The sequence below is a fragment of the Vulpes lagopus genome, chromosome 6 (genome assembly GCF_018345385.1).
Source record: "Vulpes lagopus strain Blue_001 chromosome 6, ASM1834538v1, whole genome shotgun sequence".
Taxonomy (NCBI): domain Eukaryota; kingdom Metazoa; phylum Chordata; class Mammalia; order Carnivora; family Canidae; genus Vulpes; species Vulpes lagopus.
Window position 1 is genome coordinate 2,972,806 of NC_054829.1, and position 24,564 is coordinate 2,997,369.

The 24,564-nt window shown below is 47.3% G+C and overlaps 1 protein-coding gene across 3 annotated transcripts in view; it reads right to left on the minus strand.

Annotated features, from left to right (window-relative positions):
- Positions 1 to 24,564, minus strand: part of TECPR2 (tectonin beta-propeller repeat containing 2) — a 105,034-nt gene that overhangs the window by 43,532 nt on the left and 36,938 nt on the right. For all 3 annotated transcript variants that reach the window (XM_041758579.1, XM_041758578.1, XM_041758581.1), the window contains exons 6-13: positions 17,640 to 17,952; positions 15,842 to 15,974; positions 12,027 to 12,341; positions 10,024 to 11,021; positions 7,947 to 8,130; positions 5,851 to 6,024; positions 3,790 to 3,970; positions 2,526 to 2,667 (exon numbers count right to left, since the gene is read on the minus strand). In XM_041758579.1, the coding sequence (XP_041614513.1) occupies positions 2,526 to 2,667; positions 3,790 to 3,970; positions 5,851 to 6,024; positions 7,947 to 8,130; positions 10,024 to 11,021; positions 12,027 to 12,341; positions 15,842 to 15,974; positions 17,640 to 17,952 (2,440 nt within the window). The remainder of the gene's footprint in view (positions 1 to 2,525; positions 2,668 to 3,789; positions 3,971 to 5,850; positions 6,025 to 7,946; positions 8,131 to 10,023; positions 11,022 to 12,026; positions 12,342 to 15,841; positions 15,975 to 17,639; positions 17,953 to 24,564) is intronic.

Consider the following 24,564-nt stretch of genomic DNA (forward strand, 5'->3'; position numbering starts at 1 on the left):
TATTTATTTATTCATAGACACACACACACAGAGGCAGAGACACAGGCAGAGGGAGAAGCAGGCACCTATGCAAAGAGCCTGACATGGGACTCGATCCAGGGTCTCCAGGACCACGCCCTAGGCTGCAGGCGGCGCTAAACCGCTGTGCCACCGGGGCTGCCCGGGTCGTTTTGCTTTTAAATTTAGGTATCTCCAATGGACAACAGTGTGCAATCCTTAGAATCATAATATGGGTTAAAAAAAGCATTGTAAGCAGGGTGATGGAAGCACTTTCTGATCTGAACCAGGACTGTCAATAATTCCACCAGAGCAACAGCATGAAGCAGGACCGTCCTACACATGAGGGGCACACTCTGCTCACACCTGCAAACTGCTTCTCTAACATTCCTGAATTTCTTTCCGGGCAACCCTGAGGAGAATCTCATTCTTACCAAGCAGCTCTAGCTGTTAGAAAGTTCTTTCTAGGCACCCTGAGTCGCTCAGCGGTTTAGCACCGCCTTCGGCCCAGGGTGTGATCCTGGAGTCTGCCTGTGTCTCTGCCTCTCTCTCTCTCTCTGTCTCTCATGAATAAATAAATAAAATCTTAAAAAAAAAAAAAAGAGGGCATCCCGGGCAGCTTAGCGGTTTTGTGCTGCCTTCCGCCAGGGAGTGATCCTGGAGACCCGGGATCAAGACCCACGTCGGGCTCCCTGCATGGAGCCTGCTTCTCCCTCTGCCTGTGTCTCTGCCTCTCTCTCTCTCTCTCTCTCTCTCTCTCTCTAATAAATAAATAAATAAAAAATCTTAAAAAATAAAAAGAGAGTTCTTTCTAAGATGGTCGAAATCTAATTCCACGTGACTTCCACGTATACTTCTGCCCTGTTGGGTTTGACTATAGAGAATGTGGTGCCCTGAATCCTAGGACAGCCTTGTGTAGGCCGCGTTCCCAGGTCTCACACAATGAGATGCTGAGTGAAAGACACATCATTTATTATAGGGAACTTAATTATAATAAACAAAACAAATGAAAAGGAAATTATTGTAAAAGCCAGTACTTTGTAAGTGTATAAATATTCTCTTTTCCATCCATGAAAGGACTCGCATTAACTGCAAACCACCGGCCTAACGAAAGTTTAAGTGAAGTGCTTTACCACGTCAGAACCCCATGGCCCCGTGCCCATGTCAGTGAGCACTCGGCCAGTGCACAGGACATGGGGCACGAAGCTCTGGGGCTCACCATGCAGGCTGCTGTGTGCCGGCCCAAGGAGCTCTGCTCCTCCTCGGGAGCATGCCCATGCCAAGGCCACATAGAAAGTCTGTGGCAGCCTACCTTAGCACCCAACACTTGCAGATAAGCAGGATGCAAATTAAAAAAAAAGAAAGGTTTAGCAGCCAAACATAAAGCTGACTCTGGTGCTACAGAGAAAGTCTTATGATATTAAAATAATTCTGCTTCCAAATACCTCACAGATGACTCTGTCAAATTAAATTTCTCTAAAGGTAATGTTCTGAATAAGTTGATAAACTGGTAACTAATTTTCTTTAGGTTACTTAAAAATGGAACTTGGTACATATATACACGTGTGTGTGTATGCATGTGTGCAAAACCATATAATATGCTTACCAGCATGGAGAAGGTACTTGTACAACTTTTCAAACAGTATCAGACGTATCAGAGACCTGTGTACACATATGCTTACTGATCAGAGAGCAAACACAAGCTTCTTTTCCCAACTCTCATCCGATAGACTCAAGGGCGGCTATTGAATGACCTGCCCCCAGCATGGTGAGTCTGTAGCAACAACCTGACCTGAGCCAGTGGAGACAACCAATGAAGAGACGCTGCCTAGGTCCTAGCTGCTGAGGGTCAGAACCACTTCACTGCCACAGCAGGGGTTGGGGGGGACAGCTATGCTGAACAATACCAAAGAGAAGAAGGAACAATGCCTTGGAAAACACGTTCTAGGCCACCCCAGACATCTTGAAAAGTGAGCTTGCTTACACCCTTCTATTACACAGACTGCTTCCTTTTCTGGGAGCGTGTGGGAACATTCTCCTTTCTTTGTTGAAATGCCACTTGCTTAGAGGCCTTTGGAACAAGTGGGGAGAGATGAATTTTAATTGTAGGCTGGGTTTCCAAACCTGCTAGCTTGTTGTAGCCCATGTATTCAGAATTAAACATCATTATTACCTAGGTCTTCAAAAGGATATCACTGGGCTTATTTGGCACGTAAGGATAACTATTTAATACCAAAACAAAAACAGGAATAATAAACAGAACCTGTACATTTAAGCAAAGAGAGTTTTACAAGTTACTTCCTACAACGAAAAGCCCTGGATATTTCTAATGTGCTCAAATACAGCAAAGTCTAACTCATCAAAAAGTGAATGTTCTTTATTTTTTATTTTTATTTTTTTTTGAATGTTCTTTATTTAATCCAACCTCCTCAATCTCTTTAAGGAGAAGAGAAGGGCTATAAAAAGGGGAACAGAGCTCCCACCTCAGAGATACCCCCTGGCCAGTGGCCCTGGAACCGAGCACCTACTTGCCACCAATGGTCATCATCTCCCTGGGGCTTCTTGGAAACGATGCCAGTTCTGAACCACAGGTTCCCTCGGATGTCCAGGGCCCACAGAGTCTGCTGGTCCCCGAGAGTTATGCAGACGGGTTCCAAAGCTTGCTTTTCACTGGAAACAGGGAAGAGAACAGGGGAGTCAGCGCCCACGCACAAAGCACCCAGCCTGACAAGGAACGCCAGCTTTGGGTGTCCAAAGGACGCTCCAAGGAAGGACACTTGAGTTTTGAATTACGTTACTCTGCAGTGTATGTTGTTTAAATGTGCGGCGGCTTCTGAAAGATACTGAAGACCCGGCATGGTAGGGAAAGCTCTTGGGAGAAAATTACCTACAAGAAAAGTATGTGGGCACCTAAGGCACCTCCGCCTCACTGCTCCCTCCTGTACAATCAAAATCAAGCAAATGGAGGCACCTCTGCCCCACCCGTGGACTGGGCTGTGTTGGGCAGCAGCAGCTGGGCAAATTGTGTTTCCCCTGGGGCAGTGCCCTTCCCCTTCCTGTCCCTCTGGTAAAGTTCTTGCCAGTGTTGAGGCTCAGCTGGGCTGCACTCTCTGGTTTAAGACCGTCTATGCTAACTGGCACCAGGCAGTTACGTGGCTCCTGCTCTGGGGGAGGGCAGGGCTGGGGACAGCCACCTTTGCACATCCAGCCCAGCCCTGCTGTGGCTCACAGTAGCTACTTTTGCTCAAGCTGACTGGGTTTCTAGGTTCAAACCATGAAGATCCTAATCTAATTTTTCTATTCAGCAAAATGATTTGATGGTAATTCTATAATTGAAATTTTGAGTGATATAAGTAACCAAATAAATTACAACTCAGAGATCAAGTCCCATTGACTAGGATGATAATAAAGAAAGAGATCTGGCCCTAAACCATTGAGATTCTACACAGAAACCACCAGACAGCACTGGGTAGTAGTGAACAGAAACTGCCGTGAGAGGCTCATGATTGTGTGATACTCCAGGTTACACAAGAGGGCACCAGCATTTCAAAAAGCTGAGCTATGACCCAACATCTAATCTGCCAGTCAGAGGCAGGCACAGGGCGTCTCCATGGTCAGGCTGCTACACTGACTCTGACAATTCCAGAGAACACTATTACCATGGAGAGCTTCAGAGAAGCAGCTTTGCCCAGGAAAGGCTCCCATGGGTGCGTTAAGGGGAGACAAGCTGACAAAGAACCAAGGGCGGGACAAGCAAAATGATGAAGATGTCTCTGCTCCTCCTGCTGATACCTGACGATGTCACATTTCCACTGCTCCCCTTCAGGGCAGAAGCTGCTCACGCCCTCTCGGTACAGGAGGGCTCTCTGCTCTGTCAGTGCCCACACCACGCTGTTTCTGGCTGTGACCTGGGACAGTGGGTATGGACAGTCGACCTTTACGGCTCTGGCACAGGGGCGATCCACACTGAGACCTGCCAGGGAGACAGACAGGAAGCCCCCAAAGACATATAATCAGGGTTTCACACCTCATTTGTATTCTGTTGTTTGCTTATTTTTCTGTTTTTGGTATTTTTCCATATTCATTTGTAATAAGTATTTTGTCTTTTTAAGGTCTAGTCAACAAAAAAGTTAAGTTGTGCTTCAGTATGGCATATCTGAAATGTTTTCATATGTTCTTTGAAAGCTGAGGGAATAACAATTCAGAATCCTCTGGTATCCCAAAGCAGCTTAAGATGTTCTGGAAGAACAAGAAATCCCAGGGCAGAGAGCAGCCAGCCCTGAGCCAAGAGAGCCCAGGCGAGAGCTGCACTGTTCAGAGATGCCCTCCATCTCTGTGCCCCTCAGAGGCTCAGGGTGAGCAGAGCTGCCGTAGAAGCTGCGGGCAAGGCAGGGATCTGAGGCCTCCAGGCATCCTCCACAAGCAGCTCCGACAAAGCAGCTTCCCTCTCCCGCTCCTACCTGGTTTTGGGGGTGGTTCCCTAGATGAAAGGCAAGGTTCATCCTACAGTAAGGCTATGGCAGGGCCAGAGCTCAGCGTCCCTGGCTCCTCATCTAGGGCTCTTTCTCCCACCTCCTTGCAGCCTGTCTACAGCTTGAAGGTGCCTGGGGAAGCTGGCGGAATGGCCGTTACCTTAAACCTTACCCTCTGTGGCATTAGCTGCAACTGTAGTTCTCAATGCTCAGATGTGCCCCGTGCCTGCTCACAGAAGTACCCTATGGTACCACATCCTTGGCTGTATTCTTCACCTTCAACCAAGGGGAGTCACCTGTGGGCTTCTCATGCTACAAATTGCCAGGCCAGCCGGGGAGACTAACACAGTAGGTCTTGGAGCTACTAGTTAACAGGGCACCCGCTCCTCAACCCTAGGCCAGAAGCACTCTGCCTCCTCACCAGGAACAAAACTCAAATGCCTTTTTGGATATGCATCTGCCTTTCCAGAGCTATTCCCACTTGAAGGGAGAGAGCAGAGCAGGCACATGGCCCAGGAGCTGGCGAGGCTGGCCACCAGGGCTCAAGCAGTGGCTTCTAGGAGATGCTGGCCCTCCCACACGTGAGAAAGAGCCAGATGTGCAAAGACGTTCAATCTCAGGGAATCATCCCTGGCTGACAGTTCATAACAGAGATTAAAACATTCTCTCCACATCAGCGATATTAAATGGTTAGAAGATTGATCTTTACGTAAATCCAATATGGCCTCTTAACCGAAAAAGAGCTCCCGCCATACCCGTTCCAGGTGCTGATAAATCACATTGCCTTTGGAAATTCATATCCCATTTTGCTGAGAGTACATAAACACTCTCATTACAGTTTATTTTATTTTATTTTATTTTTTTGCAGTTTATTTTTAATAAACAAGTCCCACTGAGTCTCCTTCAGCAGTGGAAGGTTCCCCTCAGGGTAGTTTATTAGGTCGAGTTGAGCTGCTCCTTAGGTCAAATGATTTCTTGTTGTTTCTCCCTGATCCATATGTAAGTATACAGAAGCAGGACTTTGACCTGGCTGAAAAAAATCCAGTCATAACCTAAAGGGAAACATTCTAATGTCATTTCCCTGTTATTCTTATCCCCTAACATCCGACACTGCAGCATAAGTGACAGGCAACGGCTAGCCATAAGGAGAGTGAAAATCTGTTTCTGTAGCTCACCAAATAATCCTATGAAGTCTTGCCCTAAACTTGTTCTGGGCTGAATGTGAGTCAGTAGGAGGAACTGCTTATATATTCCAATGACAAATACTTTCTTTCTGGAAGTGTTTAATTTAAATTGATTTCCAGCCCCTCAGTCACTGTGATGGCTCTAAGCAGATCACTAACAAAGCGATTATCCCCAGGCCAACCAGTGCTAGAGTTACCTGTCTGCAGGTATAGGTCTCCGTTTGTCCTGATGATCCACGCCGTGTCGTCGCTCAGGGCCACAAACACCGCCTGGGGCAGGGCCTCATACCAGTGCCGCTTCCCCTTGATGGTCACTTTTCCACAAGCAAAAGCTCGGTTAGATTTCTGTTCAATCTTCCACAGAAGGGCTCCTGTAGAAGTAAAACTTCTCTTCACTCTCCCAACAAATACTGAGAATTACTTACACAAAAGCTTTCATTCTGGCTTTCTACCCCAAGTGAGGAAAGAGCCTACAGCGCCAAAAAGCCCTATGCCCCTGGCTACCACCCACCAGCTGTGTGGCTTTGGGTGTCAAATCACCTACTGCATCCATGCCTTACTTCCTCATTTGTATCTTACAGGGCCACTAGGAAGACTGGAGGTGAGAACAGATTAGTGACACGGTACACGGAGCCTTACAGGGACAATGGCAGTGCCGACGCATTACATTGAGAGACACACAACTGGTGGCTAAAAAGAGCTAAAAAGTCCTATAGGGATTCAGGGGGGTCACTTCTGGACCAAGTGAGGGATAAGATGCGTGGAAAAGGAGGCATTTGATCTGGGCTGTCCTTCTTTACTCAGAAAGGGATTCTGATAAACAGAGATGAAGAAGGGGAGGGAAGGAAGGTGTCCTATGTAGATGAAGGGTGTGACACAGGCCAGGCGGCCATGTGTAAGAAACCACTAGTGAATCACCAAGAATGCAGCCAGGCTGGACTAGAGGGTCTGACATGAAGAGCTGGGGTAAGAGGAGAAAAGCAAGACCAATGGTGAAGGCTGAAGCACACCCTGAATGCCATGGGGGCTCTGGTGCCCTCTCATGATGTGGGCACTGCAGGACAACTCAGCCAGGTACACTGATCTGATAGAGACAGAATTCCGACTAGATCAACAAGGGCTGGAAAGTTTTGGAAACACAAAGTAATCAATAGAATCAGGACAGGACCAAAGTTTCTAAATGGCTGGGGAGATGAACCCAGAAGTAAATGACAGAGAAAAAATTAAAACGCACAATTATATAACGCCAGCTAACGAAGCAGACTATGATCACAGCCACTCTCTATAGAAAAATATTTTCAAACCAGCAAGGAGATAAAACAACCTTGAACAAACTAGTATTTTAAATAGTGACAAAGACCAGGAAGAGTTCAAGGAAATCCATCTGAAACAGTAAAATTACAGGGGATGAGTCTAAGGCCACAGAGTATGCTTTGCCTGACTTCTACTCCAGTGTCCTATCAATCAGACAGTTACCATGAGGCAAATATACATAAATACTTCTAGTCTACCTACCCACCCCTCAATGGGTGAACTAGCCAAATTATTCTGGACAGGGACCGGAGGTACAGGCTGAAAGTCTAGTAGAACCTCGTTCAGGAAATGTCTGTTCCAGCTCACTAAAAATGATTAGCTTGACCATGGCTTGCAAGAACGAATGCATTTTTCTTTTATACTCAGAGAGTAAATTATTCAGCCAAAGCATACATATTGCTCATTAAAGATAATTTCTAGAAAGGAAACCAAATAATCTGAACATATCCAACGTATCCATAGGTCCATCTTCATTAGTTCAGTTGCTTTAAAGCAATTCTAAGAAACAGGAACATGGGGGTGCCTGGGTGGCTCAGTCAGTTAAGTGTCCAACTTTTGATTTTGGCTCGTGGTTTTAAGATTGAGCCCTGTGTCAGGCTACATGCTGGGCCTGGAGCCTGCGGAAGATTCTCTCTTCCCCTCGCCCCGTAAAAAAAAGAAATAGGAACACATTTTTATAAGGGACTGATAATGTTAATATAGCTTTTACAAAAAAACCCTCAAAATTCAAGCTATTTGCATAGGTTATAAAAACATGTTTGTGTTACCATTGCAATAAATAAGAAAACAACGATTCAAACTAAACATTCACTTATTGGACATTTGTTAACTGATGTCAAAGGAAGCAACCCTATTATTTGGAGAAAACCCCCCAAACGTGCAGGGATAGGCCCACATGGCGCATGGATGGAGCTTTGGCAGGGCCTGCTGTGTGCCAGGCCAGCTACGCTCGCAGGAGCAGGGAGCTGGGGAGGCCAACCTGAGGGTGAGACCGCCACCTGCTGGACGGCGTCCTCAAACTTCTGCCAGCGTAGCCCAGCGCCCGGCAGAGCGCTGCAGAACAGGCCACCTTTGTAGTCCAGGCACCAAATGTACTTCTCGGAGACAGCCAAGCTGAGTATGCCGTAGCCAGGACCAGAGTATCCCATCCAGCTTTCTGCAAACTAACAAGGACAGAGCCTGGTGAGTCCTGTAGCAGAGCACACAGCTGCACTGTCGTTCTGTCATCCACGAGGAAAGTATGCAGGATAGAATTCACGTCACAGAGCTGACGATCTCTGAGAAACCACGCAGGGACCTTCTACCTTTGGACCATGCTCTAAGGGAAGCGTTCTGAAATGGGAGCTGTTGTGCCCCGCTAGGACCCCAGAGGATGCCCAGGCAACGCTCTGTCATGTCAAAACACTCTTCCTGATGCAATGCTTATGTTAAAATGACCTAGCTTTACACATGCGTACTGCACTTTACACAGCGTGCATACGGATCAGTGATTTGTGCATCAGATCCTTACAGAATCAGTAGGAGAAGCGGCACTACCGCCATCTCTGCGTCTTCACCCTCAGAGGGAAGTTCCCAGTCATTGCACACAGGGCACATCATGAAGCCGATGGAAATCTGGCCAAGATACTCAGCCTGGCTGAACCTTATAAACTGATGCTTTGTTGCACCGATTCTTTAAAAAAATCAAATCTGAATGAAGTCGATGTAGTTTAAGAGTTTTCTGAAACTGCAGAAGAAATCAATGTACTTGTACAATCACCCAAATACAGAAGTTCGCTGCTTCACAGGGAATGGTGCCCGCCCCGTCTCAATACAGCCCTGTTCCCCATGATGAGTCTTCCCCCCACCCCTTCTCATCTTCCCCTCTCTCCTCCTTCCCTCCACCCCTCCACAAATGCCACAAAATCTCTTGGCTTTCCAGCCACTGGAAGGGGAGGAGGGAGGAACTATGAGGAAGGGAGAAGTCCAAGGGCCAGGCTCAATCTCACTGGGGGTGGGGGGTTTCTAAAGTTCTGGCCTAGAATTCCAATAGCCTGCCCCCACAACACATCAACGCATGTCTGCCTATCTAGTGCCACCCCTGGGCAGGCGCCCTCTCTGGGCTTCCCAAACCCTGGATTTTGCTCACCACCATCGGTAGTCTTGCTCAACTGAGGCCACTGGCATACATGCCTGACTCCTCCTTGAGACTCTGAGATCCTGACTGGCTATCCAGGCCCTGCAGCACCCAGCACCAAACACAGAGCCTGGCAGCCAAAGGCACTCAAGAAAGGACGAGCACAGGCAAGACTGAGTAGAAAATATAACCTTTGGCATTTGTCTCAAAACAAGTAAGCAGTACCTTTCACTGTCAAGGCAGGACAGCAAAGAGGCTGAGAGAGGGCCCTGGGGCCAGCTGTGCCCTTCATCTGCTATGTGAATTGTACAAGCCATTTAACCACATCTTGGTTTCCTCCTCTGTAAAACGGGGACCACAGCAGTACCCACTTCATGGTTTAGTTTTTAGAAAAGCTAATGAGTTGAACTTGCAAAGTGCTTAGCATGGTGCCTGGCACATGGCAAAAGCTGCCCAAATGATATGCATCATTAGCACCGAGAGAATTCAGTGGCAGAGAATTCAGCCAAAATGAATTCAAGAATTCATTTTGGCAAAATACACGTAAGTTTACACTCATAATCCATACCTCACAATAACTTAGAAAAAGTTATAATTTGGTTTGAAACCAAATACACTGAATAATAACCTGCTAAGAAATGTAAACACAGGGCAGCCCCGGTGGCTCAGTGGTTTAGCGCTGCCTTCAGCCTGGAGTGTGATCCTGGAGGCCCGGGATCGAGTCCCATGTCTGGCTTCCTACAGGGAGCCTGCTTCTCCCTCTGCCTGTGTCTCTGCCTCTCTCTCTGTGTCTCTTATGAATAAATAAATAAAATCTTAAAAAAAAAAAGAAATTTAAACATTTAAAAAATCTTTTAATGTAAAATGACCAAGAATAACCATCCTTAATGGCATGGGTTGGGTGAACCCTCAGGAAACTGGACGCCCCAAACCTACCTACCTGATCTGATTTTAGCAGCCCAGTGTCATCTGTGCCAGGCTGGCTCAGGTCCTGCAGGGAGCGACTACCACCAAGCTCCGTCACACTTGTCTCCGAGGAAGAGGAAGGCAATCCGTGGGCATAGATGTCCTCCTCGTCACTGGATGTCAACACCTGGTCCCGTGAAGGCTGCTCATGCCGAGGCTCACGGGTGTGAACCGCCAAGGCAGAGACCGGGGGTGTCAGCCGTCCTCCCACAGTCCCCAAGTCACATTCCGGAGCAATCACTTCCTTTAGGCCTGTGTCACTGTCGGTGACAGCATGCCAGGGAGTTGAGCCAAGGTGGCCAGGGCCCCCCATGTGCGTGAGGAAGCCCTGCTCCTTGCTGGGCTCCTCGGCACTGCCTTCGTCAGTGCTGGTTGCCGGCAGCCGCTGCTCGGCATGGGAGGCCCAGCTGAGGCTGGAAGGCACTGGGGGTGAGTTCGGGAAGGGGGCTTCGGAGAAAGTGCTTTGGGAGTCATCAGGTTCCATGTCCCCCACTTCCCGGGCCTCAGCACAGCTGTCCTGTTCTTGACAGGGTGACTGTCTGCTACTTGGTCCGTCGTCTGCGGGACAAGACTCCTCTCTAAGTTCTGTAACATCACTGCCTTCCATGGCTTCCCGTAGCTCCAAGAGCGAAGTCCACACTCCGCTGTGTGGCTCTGTCTCGCCTGCACGGTTACATGGTAGGATTCCCGGTCTATCTCCATTCCCTTCATTCAGTACATCAGGGGCAGGGGCAGGTACCTCCAGGACACTGAATGCTTCGGGGTCAAGATTTTCCTGCAGGACACCATTCACCTCCCCACTGAGGTTACTGTCCCGGTCAGGAGACTCTGTGCTCGACCGATCCACGATGCTGCCCAAACTTGATGTCATAGACAGCAGGTCTGTGTTCAAGGACTGGGGACTGTCACCTGGGAACTCATAGCAGGGGGTCGATTCAAGGGAACTGTGGCAGGTGCTCCTGCTTCCACCTTCTAATTTAAAATAAGAATGTTTAAAATGAGGTGTGACTCTACATAAATAGTAAGACTAAAAAAATTTTGGCTCAAGAGAAAATATATTTTAAATGAAGGATATTTAAGTGGTGAAGAATAAATTTCTCAAGTACGAATTATCCCAATGCAAAGGTGTTTTAAATGGACAGAAACATCATGATGAGACACACTGATGGGCTCTGAGGTCTCACTCAAGAAATGTTAATAGAAGAAAACAAAGGAATGGATGGACTGCAGACTTTAAAATTATTATAATGCTTAGCAATCTGATAAGTATGTGTAGCTAGAGAGGTCTATCAGGAACCAAGGAGTCAAAAGTTAAACCATTTCTGTTAAATCCCACGTTCAGTAACCTATCCGACACTAAATGTAAAATGGATGCATCTAGGCACCAGCATGAGTTTTTAATTTCCACGACTTTCCATTCAGGCTCAGAGTCTCTGGCCTCATACATGGTTATACAGGAATAAATCAAAATTTTTATTTAAATATTGAGAATGTAAAACCCAGACCCATGAAGCAGAGTGGTAAGCACACAGGTTATATTATTTAAACCTCACAAAAGTACTTAGTTGTGTGCAGTACTCTTTTTCAATGTAAGAAATATTTCACAGTAAAACTCCTTTGAGGAGGGACACCTGGGTGGCTCAGCAGTTGAGCATCTGCCTTTGGTTCAAGGTATGATCCCAGAGTGCCAGGATAGAGTCCCAGGATAGAGTCCCGCATCAGGCTCCCCGCAGGGAGCCTGCCTCTCCCTCTGCCTGTGTCTCTGCCTCACTGTGTCTCTCATGAATAAATAAATAAAATCTTTAAAAAACAAAGCCAAAAAGTCCTTTGAGGAAAGAAGACACTTGTTTTCTGAAGGCCTTCTCTGCTTCTCACTGAACAGGCAAGTGCTCATGCAGTGAAAGCCGCCCTCCCAAAGAGTATGCAAGACCAACCCTAAGGAAGCAGGAGTCAGGGTGTGCCATGCTACACAAGTACCTGTCTTCTTCTTCCTCCTCTTTTTCACTTTCAGAGGCTTCACAACAAGCTCCTGGTCAAAGTCTTCTGAGCTAATCACACTGAATCTCTGTGAGGTGGACTGGCCGCCCCTCCCCAGCTCTAGAGCTGCCTGAAGCCCAGAGCCGCTGTCAGTGGAGTTGAGGGAGCTGCTCCTGCTCCTTGGCTCGCTGGCCACGGAACTGGCCACAGAGGAGCCCCTGAGCCTTGTCTCAGACCCTGGAGCTCCCGACGGCTTCTCTGCACGCTGTCCAAGGGCCTGCTCTGTGCATCCTGGCGTCTCCAGACCATCTCGCACTGAGAAAGAAGGGTGGAGTTTTACTGCTGCTTATCCGGGAAAGTCGACATGCCCTTACTCAGGTTTGCTAACCGTAAACACCAGCCTGCTAAATTTGGAGACTGGCGAAACTAAAAGAATCACACAAAACACTCCAATGGATGGTTTTTTGATCCAGGAAGCTCACACACCAAAATCAGGAAAATGACTGGCCATGGCTATTTTCTGTAAATGGCTCGGTAGGAAGGGGAGTACTAAGTATACAGCATTTCTCACATCAATTCACAAAGAATTCCTAAAGGAGAGAAAGTACCTGTTTCTAAGAAAAGGGCTTAGTGATATCCCCTACTTAGACCATGCCTTAAATATAACAGTCCTCAAAAGGCACTTGAAAAATATATGTGTACCTGTATTTCTTGAAGTTTAAGGAGAGAAAGGGAATGTTCCACTAGAACAAACCCAGGACAGAGAAGCACGTTAATGAAGTTAGTGTTCAGTGCGATCAGAGAGCAGTGGGACGATCTGGCAGTGGAGGGTGAAGTCACCATGCTCGGTGCCCCAGGACTGAGAGTTTCAGCAAGTTTCTCACTTTCATGGACTCGTCCTTCTCCACACACCACCACAAGGTCACATGGCCAGAACGGTTCCAGTCATCCAACCCTCCACACAGGCCTGTGGACCACTCTGATCCACTCAGCCACCCTCCTGTTGCCAAGGATCCACCAGGAGCAGACTCCAGGCTGTGGTGCGCACAACTGGGGACTTATGGGCAGGATTCTGCTCTGAGTGAAGCCTGGCCAGGGAAGCACCTTGTCAAAGATCACATGAGTTGATGGGAGGTCTTGGTCTAGAGCTGTCCTGTCCGATACAGCAGCCACTGTCCCACGTAGCTATTTAAATTCAAAATCAAATACAATCTAAAATTCAGCTGCACTCCCCACATTTTAAGTGCTCCGCAGCCACAGGAGGGTGGTGGCCAGCTACTGGGCAGTGCAGATACAGGCCGTTTCACCCCTGCAGAGAAGTCCCACCGGACGGCAGCAGTCTAGAGCTTACGTCTCCCCTGTAAGCCACACTGCCCCTAATCACACTGTGCAGGTGCCAGCTCATAAAACTCAAGAGTCAGAGCTTATTCACTTTCCACAAAAATTATACACTGGAATGACAGTTATCCTGACTTACCTCTGACTTTAGAAGTCATTCACTCCCTGACCCACCCCCCTCCCTGCCATCTCGTAACAGACTAAATTTGGGGCCAAGGTAGCCCTTATGACATTTTCACCTTTTCAAGTCCTAAATACCTGGCTAATGAGAGACTACCTGGGATACTTTCCTACCAGCTACACTTATATTCTAACATTACACAAAGACAAAAGGCTTCAGTAATGCTTCGTGGGCCCAGGAGTCTGCAGCCTGGAGCTCCTCTTCCTCGCCTTGCTCTCTGCTCTGGAAGGCCTTGGGTCCAGGACCTCTACTCCCTTTCCTGCAGTGACTCAGACACCAGCTAGTGCTGTTGAGAGCAGAAGCAACAGCAGAGATGCCCCCAGGGCCAAGACAACCCAAGCCCATGGTGACAGCAAACAGTCCACACTTCTGACCAATGTAGCAGGGCAGGAGCAACATTGGCTGAAGCAGAAATCAGAAGACAGGGTTGGTTGATTTGGGACTTGTCACCCCTCATCCTTGATTTTCTAATCTGTGAAACAGGGACACCATAGATTAATAAATATTCAGGGTTTTTTTTTTTTAAGATTTTATTTATTTATTTGAGAGCAAGAGATCACAAGCAGGGGAAATGGCAGAAGGAGAAGTAGGGTCCCCACAGAGCAGGGAGCTGATATGGGGCTTGATCCCAAGACCCTGGAACCATGATCTGAGCTAATGGCAGATGCTTAAACTGACTGAGGCACCCAGGCACCTGTCACTCAGGGGTTCTATGTGTCATGTGTTATGCAGGGCCACAACACTGAGTTATGAGATCCTTGCAACCAAGAAGTTTACTGTGTGAGGTAAGGTACATGGTAAGTAAATGGCTCCACAGTTACAATGGGGTAGGAGGAGAGGCCCCTGGGAAATCAAGTGAAGACAGGGAGACAGGTTGGCTTAACTAAAGCACTCAGGAAAAGTATCAGAGATACAGAAATACCTGAATTGGGTACTAAATAATGAGCAGGGAGAGAACAGAGGGCAGCATCCCGACAAAGGCAAGCCACGTTTGGGAGCACCACAAACCTAGCGCTCAGACCCACCTATGGCACTGGGGTGACAGGTGGTGGCAGGAGCCTGGAGAGAGCTGGCAGCAGCCGGAGGGGGGCCCTGCATGCCACCTCAGACGTGGTGGCAAGAGGAGTGCAGTGAGCAGGGAGGGGACAAGGCCTGGGGAAAGGCAGCGGCGGGGCTACCTGTCTCATGTTTCCCACAGGCTTGTCATCAGCATCAAACAAGATGCCTGTGAAACTGCTCTGTGAACTCCAGAGGCCACACAAGTGAGGGGGCTCTGGGGCCACACAGATGTCCCTGGTGTGCCGCTTGCAGCCCCCAGCGGTAATGTCTTTGTACCTCACCACATCTTCTAAAGCCCGTCTCATCTATAGAACCAGCACCTTCCATTTAGGACTTTATAAGGTCGTGCTTAGTAGTCTCTGGAATATAGAACAAAGTGAGTGACAGAGAGTAGAAGAGGGACAGAAAAGGGGAGAAGCAGGGGCCCACATGGCTGTTGTCATCATCAGGAACAAGTTCATGATGAGCCTCAAGTATACAAAGGACCGTGGATGTGTGCATGAGAACATGTATTAAAAGTCTCTGCTCACTAGAATCTGGGCTTGTATGAATTATTTTTAAAAGTCAAAAGCACTGAGAATAATCAATGCTATAGGAAGAACTGTGTTAAAGGTAAAAGATAGGTCCCAGATAACAGATTTTAATGTTCTAAAAGCTTGGCAAATCTCTATCTTTTGACGTATTAATCCCACATGTGGTCTCAGAGTACCAGAGATCAGTCACGTGGGTGCTGGGTTCTTCTCCCTTCTTGTCCAGCCGCCCCATCTTCCAGACCCATGGAACCACTCTATCAAATGTGAGGCTGTCTTACATGAGCCTTAAAGTCCGTCAGCTTCAAGAAAAGTATTGTAAATGATATTATAAGAATTACAGTGGGGGGGGGGTGCCTGGGTGGCCCAGTTGGTTAAGCATCCGACTCCTGGTTTCAGCTCCATGATCTCAGGGTTGTGGGATTGAGCCCTGCATCAGGTTCTATGCTGGGCATGGAGCCTGCTTAAGATTCTCTCTCTCTCTCTCTCCCTCTGCCCTTCCCACTACTCACACATGTGCTCTTTCTAAAACAAAAAATAGTAACAAACAAAAAAATCTTAAAAAAAAAAAAAAAAAAAAAGGAAACTCTCCAAATACTTCCTTGTTTAGATAATGCTCCAGTCATTTAACTAGCAAAGTAATGGTAAGGTTTATAAATTATAAAGTACAATTACATATACAAGTATATCTTATCACAAATACAAACCTATTGATGGTAGTCCTTCGGGTCTGCTTGAAATTCTTATAATGTTCCGATCTCCCTTTAAGAAAAATATTTCATTTTCTGTGCAGGAAACAGACACGATATCACCTGATCCTTCCAAACCAGCAATTGTGGCCTGCCCAAAAAAAGAAAAAAAGAAAAAGAAAAATCACACAAACAGGCAATAGTAAGAGTTGAAAGCATACAAACATGTGCAAGAATCCAAACTATGCTTTGTTATGCCCACTTCCTGAAACTTCTTAAGAGTCATCAACACAGGGGCACTGGGTAGCTCAGTGGCTGAATGTCTGCTTTCAGCTCAGGTCATGATCCCAGGGTCCTGGGATCTAGTCCCACATTGGGCTCTCCAAAGGGAGCCTGCTTAGAGAAGCAGACTATGTCTGCTATGTCTTAGAGAAGTCTGCCTGTGTCTTTGCCTCTGTGTGTCTCTCATGAATAAATAAATAAAGTCTTTAAAAAAATAAACTCATCAACACAAAGGCAGGGAGTTTCTGATAGGTGCATGAGCTGGAGTCATAAAATTTACCAGTAGATTCATGAAACTGAGCAGGTGAGCAGCTCACCGCACCTCTCAGTTGCTGGGAACCAGGTCCCACCTGGTGCCCCTCCAACCCCCAGAATATGGAGCTCATCCTCCTCAGCAGGACCTGCCCATCAGCTTCACACAACTGCCTTGCTCTGTGCTTCAGGTGCCCTGAGCGCAGCAGCCTTGGTCCTCTGTGATGCCATGGCTCTGCTCCAATTCCTTTCCTGACTCAGTCACTGGAAGAGTTCCAACTCGATTCAGGTACCATCCTCCTCAGGAAATGGTCCCTAGAGAGCTCAGCCTCAGTGGCACTTGCCCAGGACTCGTCACAGCTCACAGCGCTTTGTACAAATGCCCACAGGGAATGCCGCACCTGGGCTGGAGTGATGTGCTGACTGGTCTGGACCCCTATGTGCGCACTCCTGTGGGAGAGATGAGTGTGCACTGCCATTCATGGCTCTGAATGAATGAATGGACGGAGGGAGGGGTCCCTTAACATCACCTGAAAACAAGACATCCAGAGCCTGAATGATTTTTAAATATTCTCTTTTCAGCCAACTGTGCAAACAAGAGGCAGTTCACTGTAGAGAGAAAAAGGGTCTAAATTTTGTTAATTTTTAAATAATCCTGATGAACAGCTAGAAACATGACATTGGTTTGAAAGCTGCCAATCATGTTGCCATGCCCACCCTGAAGGAAGCCACAACCTCTGCACATGGACAGCTCCTTTGTCTCATGAAATTAATTATACCTGTTGGAGAAAGCGCTGGTGGTAAGGGCTCAGAAGAAAGGAACTAATGTACAAGCACCAAACATCTCAACTCCACTACCTACTAAGTGCGTATCAAATTCAAAGAGTACCCAGAGAAAGAAGAAAATTTAAGCTGTCTATAAGTGGAGAAGAATACAAAAATGCCTTTCAAAGTGCTCCTTTAGAAGAGAAACCAGCTCAGGGCTAAAAGGCAGCTTGGTGGCTAGCTCACCCTGCACACCCTGCCCTCAAGCTCCAGGTGAGGAAGCTGTGCCAGGCAGATGAGACTCCTGCTTAGTGTCAGAACAGCAAGAAGGATCTACCAAAACCAAACATTTCTTCAAATCTATAAAATAATCAGACCCTCACTTGATTTCCCTGACTGGCCCAAAGGAAAAAGTAAAGCATTAGAATCAATACTGTTTCCTCTGGTGTTCTGAGAGACAATCTGTAGATAAACACTGTAAAGACACCAAAAGATGTGGAGTGATTACATCACTTACCTGGTTGATGGTGTCTAGAAGGTAAATACTATATTCATTCCAACTCAACACCCAGCCTTCTTGAAAGAAACATGAAACAAGCCCCAGGTGTTTCTCAGGTAAGCTGCAACTTCCCCTGTTGGAGGATTCCAGACGTGGGTACAGTTCAAAAGGCTTGATTCCTCCGGCAAAAACATCTTTTAAGATAAACGTGGCTTGAACAGTCCCATGGATGTCTGCCTTCCACAGTCGGAGCCCAGGCCGTGATGCATACAAGGTTAGATCACTCTGCTTACAAAGTCCTGGTATAAAACAAGCTCCAAATTTCCCAGTGCTGGAAGGAAGGAAGGAAGGAAGGAAGGAAGGAAGGAAGGAAGGAAGGAAAGAAGGAAAGAAGGAAGGAAGGAAGGAAGGAAGGAAGGAAGGAAGGAAGGAAAAGGAAGGCAAGGAAGGAAAAAAATATGAGCTGATTTAAAGTGACAGTTGTCAACCCTTAATATCAACTATAACAAGAATTTTTTGGATAAGCCTAAACAAGATTGATGTTTCTTCAAGTCCTCTTCTATGGATTGTTCTGTTGTTACTACATAGTCACCTCTCTGTCTCATCCTCCCTGTAGCCCCCCCTGGGAAGTGTGCATCTGCTGAGCACACAGCCTGGTTCATGGTGACCATTACAGTGCTGTACTCAGGGCTTTGTCCCCACCCTCTTGCTCAATCCTCACAGCAGCCCCATGAGGCAAACAGTTCAGCTCCAGTGTCAGAGAAGAGGAAATTGAGGCAGATGACAAATCCAGGTCTCACTATCCTCTCCATGCTCAGAAATTCTATTCCTTCTAACGCTTAATTGCTGTACTCACTCTAGCATCCCAATGAATGAGCGTCATGTCCACAATTGAGTCCAAACCCACCACAGGGACGAGCTTCCCTTCTGGTCCCCAGGCATGGCATTTTTTTCTAGTTTTAAAATTATGAAATACCTAACACAAAAGAATATGTGTTTTATATATATAATACATACTACATACTATACTTTATATATGTGTTTATAGGTATATAAATGTTATGAAGTCTAATAAATGAAATGCACCCCCGGGAACCCATTCCCCAACTTCAGAAATAAATCACCAGTGACACAGTTGATGTTTTCTCCTGCTTCTAAATGTTCCTGCCCCGGGCAGCCCTGGTGGCACAGAGGTTGGGTGCCGCCTGCAGCCTGGGGTGTGATCCTGGGGACCTGGGATCGAGTCCCACATCGGGCTCCCTGCGTGGAGCCTGCTTCTTCCTCTGCCTGTGTCTCTGTGTGTGTGTGTCTATGAATAAATAAATAAAATCTTAAAAAAAAAAAAGTTCCTGCCCCTCTGTTCCCCAGGTATGACTACCAGACTGAATTTTGTGTTTATTATAATTCCCTTGCTTTTTTTTAATTCCCTTGCTTTTATTGATAGTTTAAGCACATACGTATGTATTCTTAAACACTACATATTTTAGTATTATTTTTTTCATTTGTATAAAAATATGATGCTATTCGTATACTTTTGCAGCTTGCTCTCAACATTATATTCCCAATATTTATCTTTACTAATAAAAAAGCTATTGCTCATTCATTTTCACTGCTACATAGTAAGCCACAAATTTTTTTAACTCACAACCCTGTTGATGGGTATTTGAGTTCTTTCTACCTTTTTTTTTTTTTTTTAAGATTGTATTTATTTATTCATGAGAGGCACAGAGACAGGCAGAGACACAGGCAGAGGGAGAAGCAGGCTCCATGCAGGGAGCACGATGTGGGACTTGACCCCAGGATTCCAGGATCACGCCCTGAGCCAAAGGCAGACGCTCAACCACTGAGCCACCCAGGCAGCCCTATTTCTACTTTGCTCTTTTTAACAATGCTATGAGCATTTTTGCACAGACCTCCTAGCACACGGGTGTAAGAGTCTGTCCAGAATCTTCCAGAGATGGAACTGTTGCACTGCTGGGTAACTGTTAGGTTGCTGAGTTAACATGTTCAGGTTTGAAAGACAACTTCAAACATTTTTTTTAAAAGATTTTATTTATTTATTCATGAGAGACACACAGAGAGGCAGAGACATAGGCAGAGAGAGAGGCAGGCTCCATGCAGGGAGCCCGATGTGGGACTCGATCCCGGGACCCCAGACCATGCCCTGGGCCAAAGGTAGGCACCAAAACGCTGAGTCACTTTTCAGTATGATTATACCAACCTATGCTCCCACCGGCTATCTGAGTTCTTCCCCCGACTCCAAAGGTTTTATTTTTAAGCAATCTCTACACTCAACGTGGGGCTCAAACCCACAACCCCAAGATCAAGAGTCGAATGCTCTTCTGACTGAGCTGGCGTGGCACCCCTCTGAGTTCTTTATGGTCCCACATCTTTGCCCAATCTCAGTCTCCTACCAGAGCTCAAAGTTTAAGAGTTTCAGTCTACCCTCTCTTCAAACTACATCTCTGATTTCAAACAGTGGAAAGAGTACTCACTAGGGGCGCCTGGGTAGCTCAGAGGTTGAGTGTTTGTCTTCAGCTCAGGTGTGATCCCAGGGTTCTGGGATCGAGACCCATGTTGGGTTCCCTGCACGGAGCCTGCTTCTCACTCTGCCTATGTCTCTGCCCCTCTCTGTGTCTCTCATGAATAAATAAATAAAATCTTAAAAAGAAAGAAAGTATACTGACTCTACATTGACAGCAGGGCTCAATTTCCAGCCCTGACATTTGCTATGTATTATGCAACCTTTCTGGATCTCAGTTTCCTAATCTATAAACCAGGGGTAATCATTCCGGCCCCAAAGGTTAAAGTGAGGATTAAGAGACCCAATCTATGAAGGCACAAAAGCACTCCTGGTGACATTGTAAGTCCCCACAATTGCTCATTGGCCATGCACAGGGCTACAGGTGCTCCCAGCTGGGATCTACCTCTAGTTCCATTCATGTCACCGCTGCTCCTCAGGTGTCCCTCTCCCCTCACCCTCTCTGCCACAGCAACACACCGGCTCCCCTGAGGGGCTGTCTCCAGGGCCCATCCCACACAGTTACACAGATAAAGTTATCTGGATGTTTCTCTGCACATCAGTTATCTCCCTAGGTCCCTCTGGCTCCACAGAAACTGAATCTCTCTGGATACAGCCCAAGGAGGATATCAAATATCAAATTCAGCATTGAAATGAAGATTGTTAGATTAACCAAGAAGGTCCTAATGCTGTAGATCATTCACAGACAACTCTATAATCAGCATCGTTTCTGATTACTGCCTTTGGTGGATTTGTTCTGGAAAGAGTCTCTAAATAGATCCCAAGGAATTCTAGCAGGGTATCTTCCTCTTGCCCTTCCTGTCAAATCAATTTTTGTTTGGTGATCCAATTGTTAAATGTTTTCCTTCTATTTATAGGTCCTCTTAAAAATCTCTTGTCACTTCCACTTTGATTTGTTCACCCTGGGTAACTAAAGCATTCACTTTAACATGTTGTGAGTCCTGGATTGTGTGAGACCGTGGTGCTGCGGGCAACGTGAAAGATTAACAAGATGAGATCCTGGCCCTGTCTGAGAATATACTGGGGCAGAATGAGCGTGTATATGAACCACTGCAAGAGCATCTAGGAGGTACTGTATGGGGCTCAAAGGGCTGCCCGAGGAGTCTGGAGGGCTGTGTCCTGATGGGCAGAAGAGGGCTAGACCCAGGACTACTAGCTGGGTGAGGAGGGGACGGGCACTCGGGGAAAGGACATGCTGAGAGGGTCCTGGTGGGTGGCTAGCTCTACAGAATTGCTGGAACATGTAGCCTGTGAGTCACTGCGGGGTTGGGGGGTGGGGAGCAGCTAAGCTGGGGATAACTTGCTAGAGCAAGGTGCAAATTATCCTAAACCCCTGGCTTGGAGCCATCCACATGCAATATGATTCTGCAGCATTAGCTGATGTCATTCTGAAATGGGCCCTCAAACTCCAACTTTTAAGGTCTAGGTACTGCAGGATTCTAAAATCATAACTAATTTTGGTAAAGGTGACTTCCAGAAGAATCACTAATTACTCTTAAAAATACTTTAATTCCCTTTATGAGCCACATAAATATGAAAGGAGTAGGTAAATTTCTGTTTGGTTTTTTTTTTTAAGATTTTATTTTTAAGTAATCTCTACCCCCAGTGGGGAGCTCAAACTCACAACCCTGAGATCAAGAATGGCATGTTCCATCGCCAGGCAGCACTCTGAAAGGGATGTTTTCTACTGTGATATATAATCTGTTGGTGCCATAGACCTGAAATGCTGAGCGTGAACAGAGAGCCCGCTGCACCTGTCCCTTCGGCTCTCCACTGAAGGAAGACTCTGCTCCTGTCCACAGCAGACTGTTCTATCCTCTATCCCGCGCCCACCCCAGGCTTCTGTAGGTCACTGCACCACCATTCCCTGGAGCGCTCGGGCCACGGCCTCTGACTAATCTCTTTCTCTCACACCCCAGAGTCAATATGTCAGCAAACCTGACAGCTCTGCCCTCCAAGCATTCCCACCACCCTGCCCTGGTGTAAGTCCCTGGCTGGCCCCTCTGAGCTGCCACTCTTGCCCCCTCCAAAAAGCAGCAAGGGTGACTTGACCTGGTTAAAGCCTCTCACAACTGCTGACATGCTAGAATGAAGCAGCCCCCGACAAGGCCCACAAAGCTTCCAGGATGGGGTCCTGTCCTCGCCCCTCTTCTCCTCCACACACACATGGCCTCGTTGTTCCTTTAAAACTCAAACACTTGGGACATGTACTGCTTCTGCCTTAAGAGCTTCTCTCCAAGGCCCTCTCATGGTTCCCTCTGCCCTTCCTTCAGGAATCTGCTCTGGTCTCTGCTGTGGAGGAGCTGTCTCTGCCTGCCTATCTAGAGCACACACCTCTGTCCCCTGCTCTCTCCTCTCTAGGCCATATCCTGATTTATTACTACTGAACATTCTAGAACATATTTATTTAATGCTGCTCTCCCCTGTCAGAAATGTGAGCCCCTGAGATTAGAGACTATCTCAGTTCACAGCTGTCTCCTAGAATGGAGAAGGGTGCCTGGCACTCAGCAGAGACTCGGTAAGGATTTCTCAATGTCCCTAGGTAAACTCACCCAATGGCAGGGTCTCAAGGTCGCCTGTATCTCAGGACTTCCAGGCCTGTATATGTCACTCCTCACTGTGACTCCTGCTTGGCTACTACCTAACTTAATATGCCCCAGAGAGAACGGATGTCTAGACCTCAAACCTGGGCTGGCCCCAGTGTGCCCACTGCAGGTAGCTGCTGCAGCCATGAACACAGAAACCTTCTACTCTTTTCTTCCCCTTGCCCCCATATCCAATCCATTATCCAACCCCATGTTTTCTATTTTCAGATTACGGCTCCCTCCATCTCACTGGAGGCCACCACCAGGAGCCAGCCTCCGTGCTTGCTCCCAGGATTCCTGCAGTACCCTTCTCCCTGAGCCCCTCCTGTCCATCTCCAATTAAGTCTCCACATAGAACCAGGGTGAGCTCTGAAATGTCCCTCATACTGCTGTTCTCCTGTCTAAAGCACTTCAATGTTTTTTTTGTTGTTGTTCTTGTTGTTGTTTTTTTGTTATGGTTAGAATAACTCGGGCAACAGCACATGGTCCCCCAGCCCCCTCCCCCTAAGCTGGCTCAGGCCCTTCTTTCCCATCTCATTTTCTACCAGGGCATCCAACCCACTCCATGTCACCCTGGACCCTTGGGCTACCTGAACATTGCAAACCCTGGCCCAATGCAGGGCCTTTGCATTTGCGTTCCTTGAGACCAAAATGCTCTTCTATCAGCTCTTCCCATGTTTGAGGCTTCAGCTCAAATATCACATCCCCACAGAAGTCTTTCCAGAGCATTCTAGGAGAGCATGCCACTCCCACCCCTAAGGCTTCACTCTGATTGTTTTCTCCACAGCATGCACATTTATCCTGCTTCAGGGCAGAGACCTATCCCCTTGCTCACTGCTGTCCACTGTGCTGCTGCCCCACAGGCACGCACCAAATACCTGTTGAATGAAGCACTGCTTCCAAGGGGGTAGACTCCACAGATGCCCTTTCTGAACCACAATCTCAAATAGCACCAAACAGGAAAATAAGCCTTTAAGACAAAGAGGTGAACAACTTTTCCATTTGCTCTGTTATCACTACTTCTCTAAGGCTCAGTGGAATATATTTCCCTGGGAGAAGGGGGACACATTTGTTTGTGTCTGCAGCCTGGAACAGTGCTGGCACAGCCCAAAAGACCCGAGTAGACATGTGTACCAGGAGGGGCTCATGGAAACCTGCTTAGGTTTCCACACAGGAGGTTGGAAGACCAGGTCTTAAGAGAAAGACTACTGGCTGAGCCACATGAAAAGTAACTGGTTTTTGTTACTTTTTCTGTCTTTATCCTCCACTATCCTTCTAAAAACACACAATGTAGTAAGACACTGATGAAAAGTCAGAACAAAACATCAGACAAGGGGGACACTGGCAGAGGGAAAAGCAAGATATAGATGTGTAGAACCATTACGCCCCAGCTACAAATTCTATTGTGTTTCCCAGGAGCTAACAAGGAGATTACTGCTATAAAAAGGCCAAATTGTTGATGGAATTGAGGGGGTATTCAGCACGGAAAACAGAAGCCAAAGGGAGGCATGACCAGGTCTTTTAATAGCTAAGGGCTGCCATGCTCCGCCCATCTGACCTCCCCTTCTCCAGGCCATCCATCACCCGCCCAGCTGTCACCACCAGCCTCCGTAGGCCCTCCCTTGTGGGCGCAGCCAACCCATGTCTCTCTCACTGCCAGCTTGCTCTCCACACTCCCCAGCCCACCCACCCTGCCCCACTGATTCTCTGTAGGCAACAGTGCCCCTTTACCAGGGACTTCTCTAAATCCTGCCGCCCAATCTATAAGCCGCTGGCACCCATCCTCTCTTCCTGCCCCCACTTGGCTCTCTGCCCC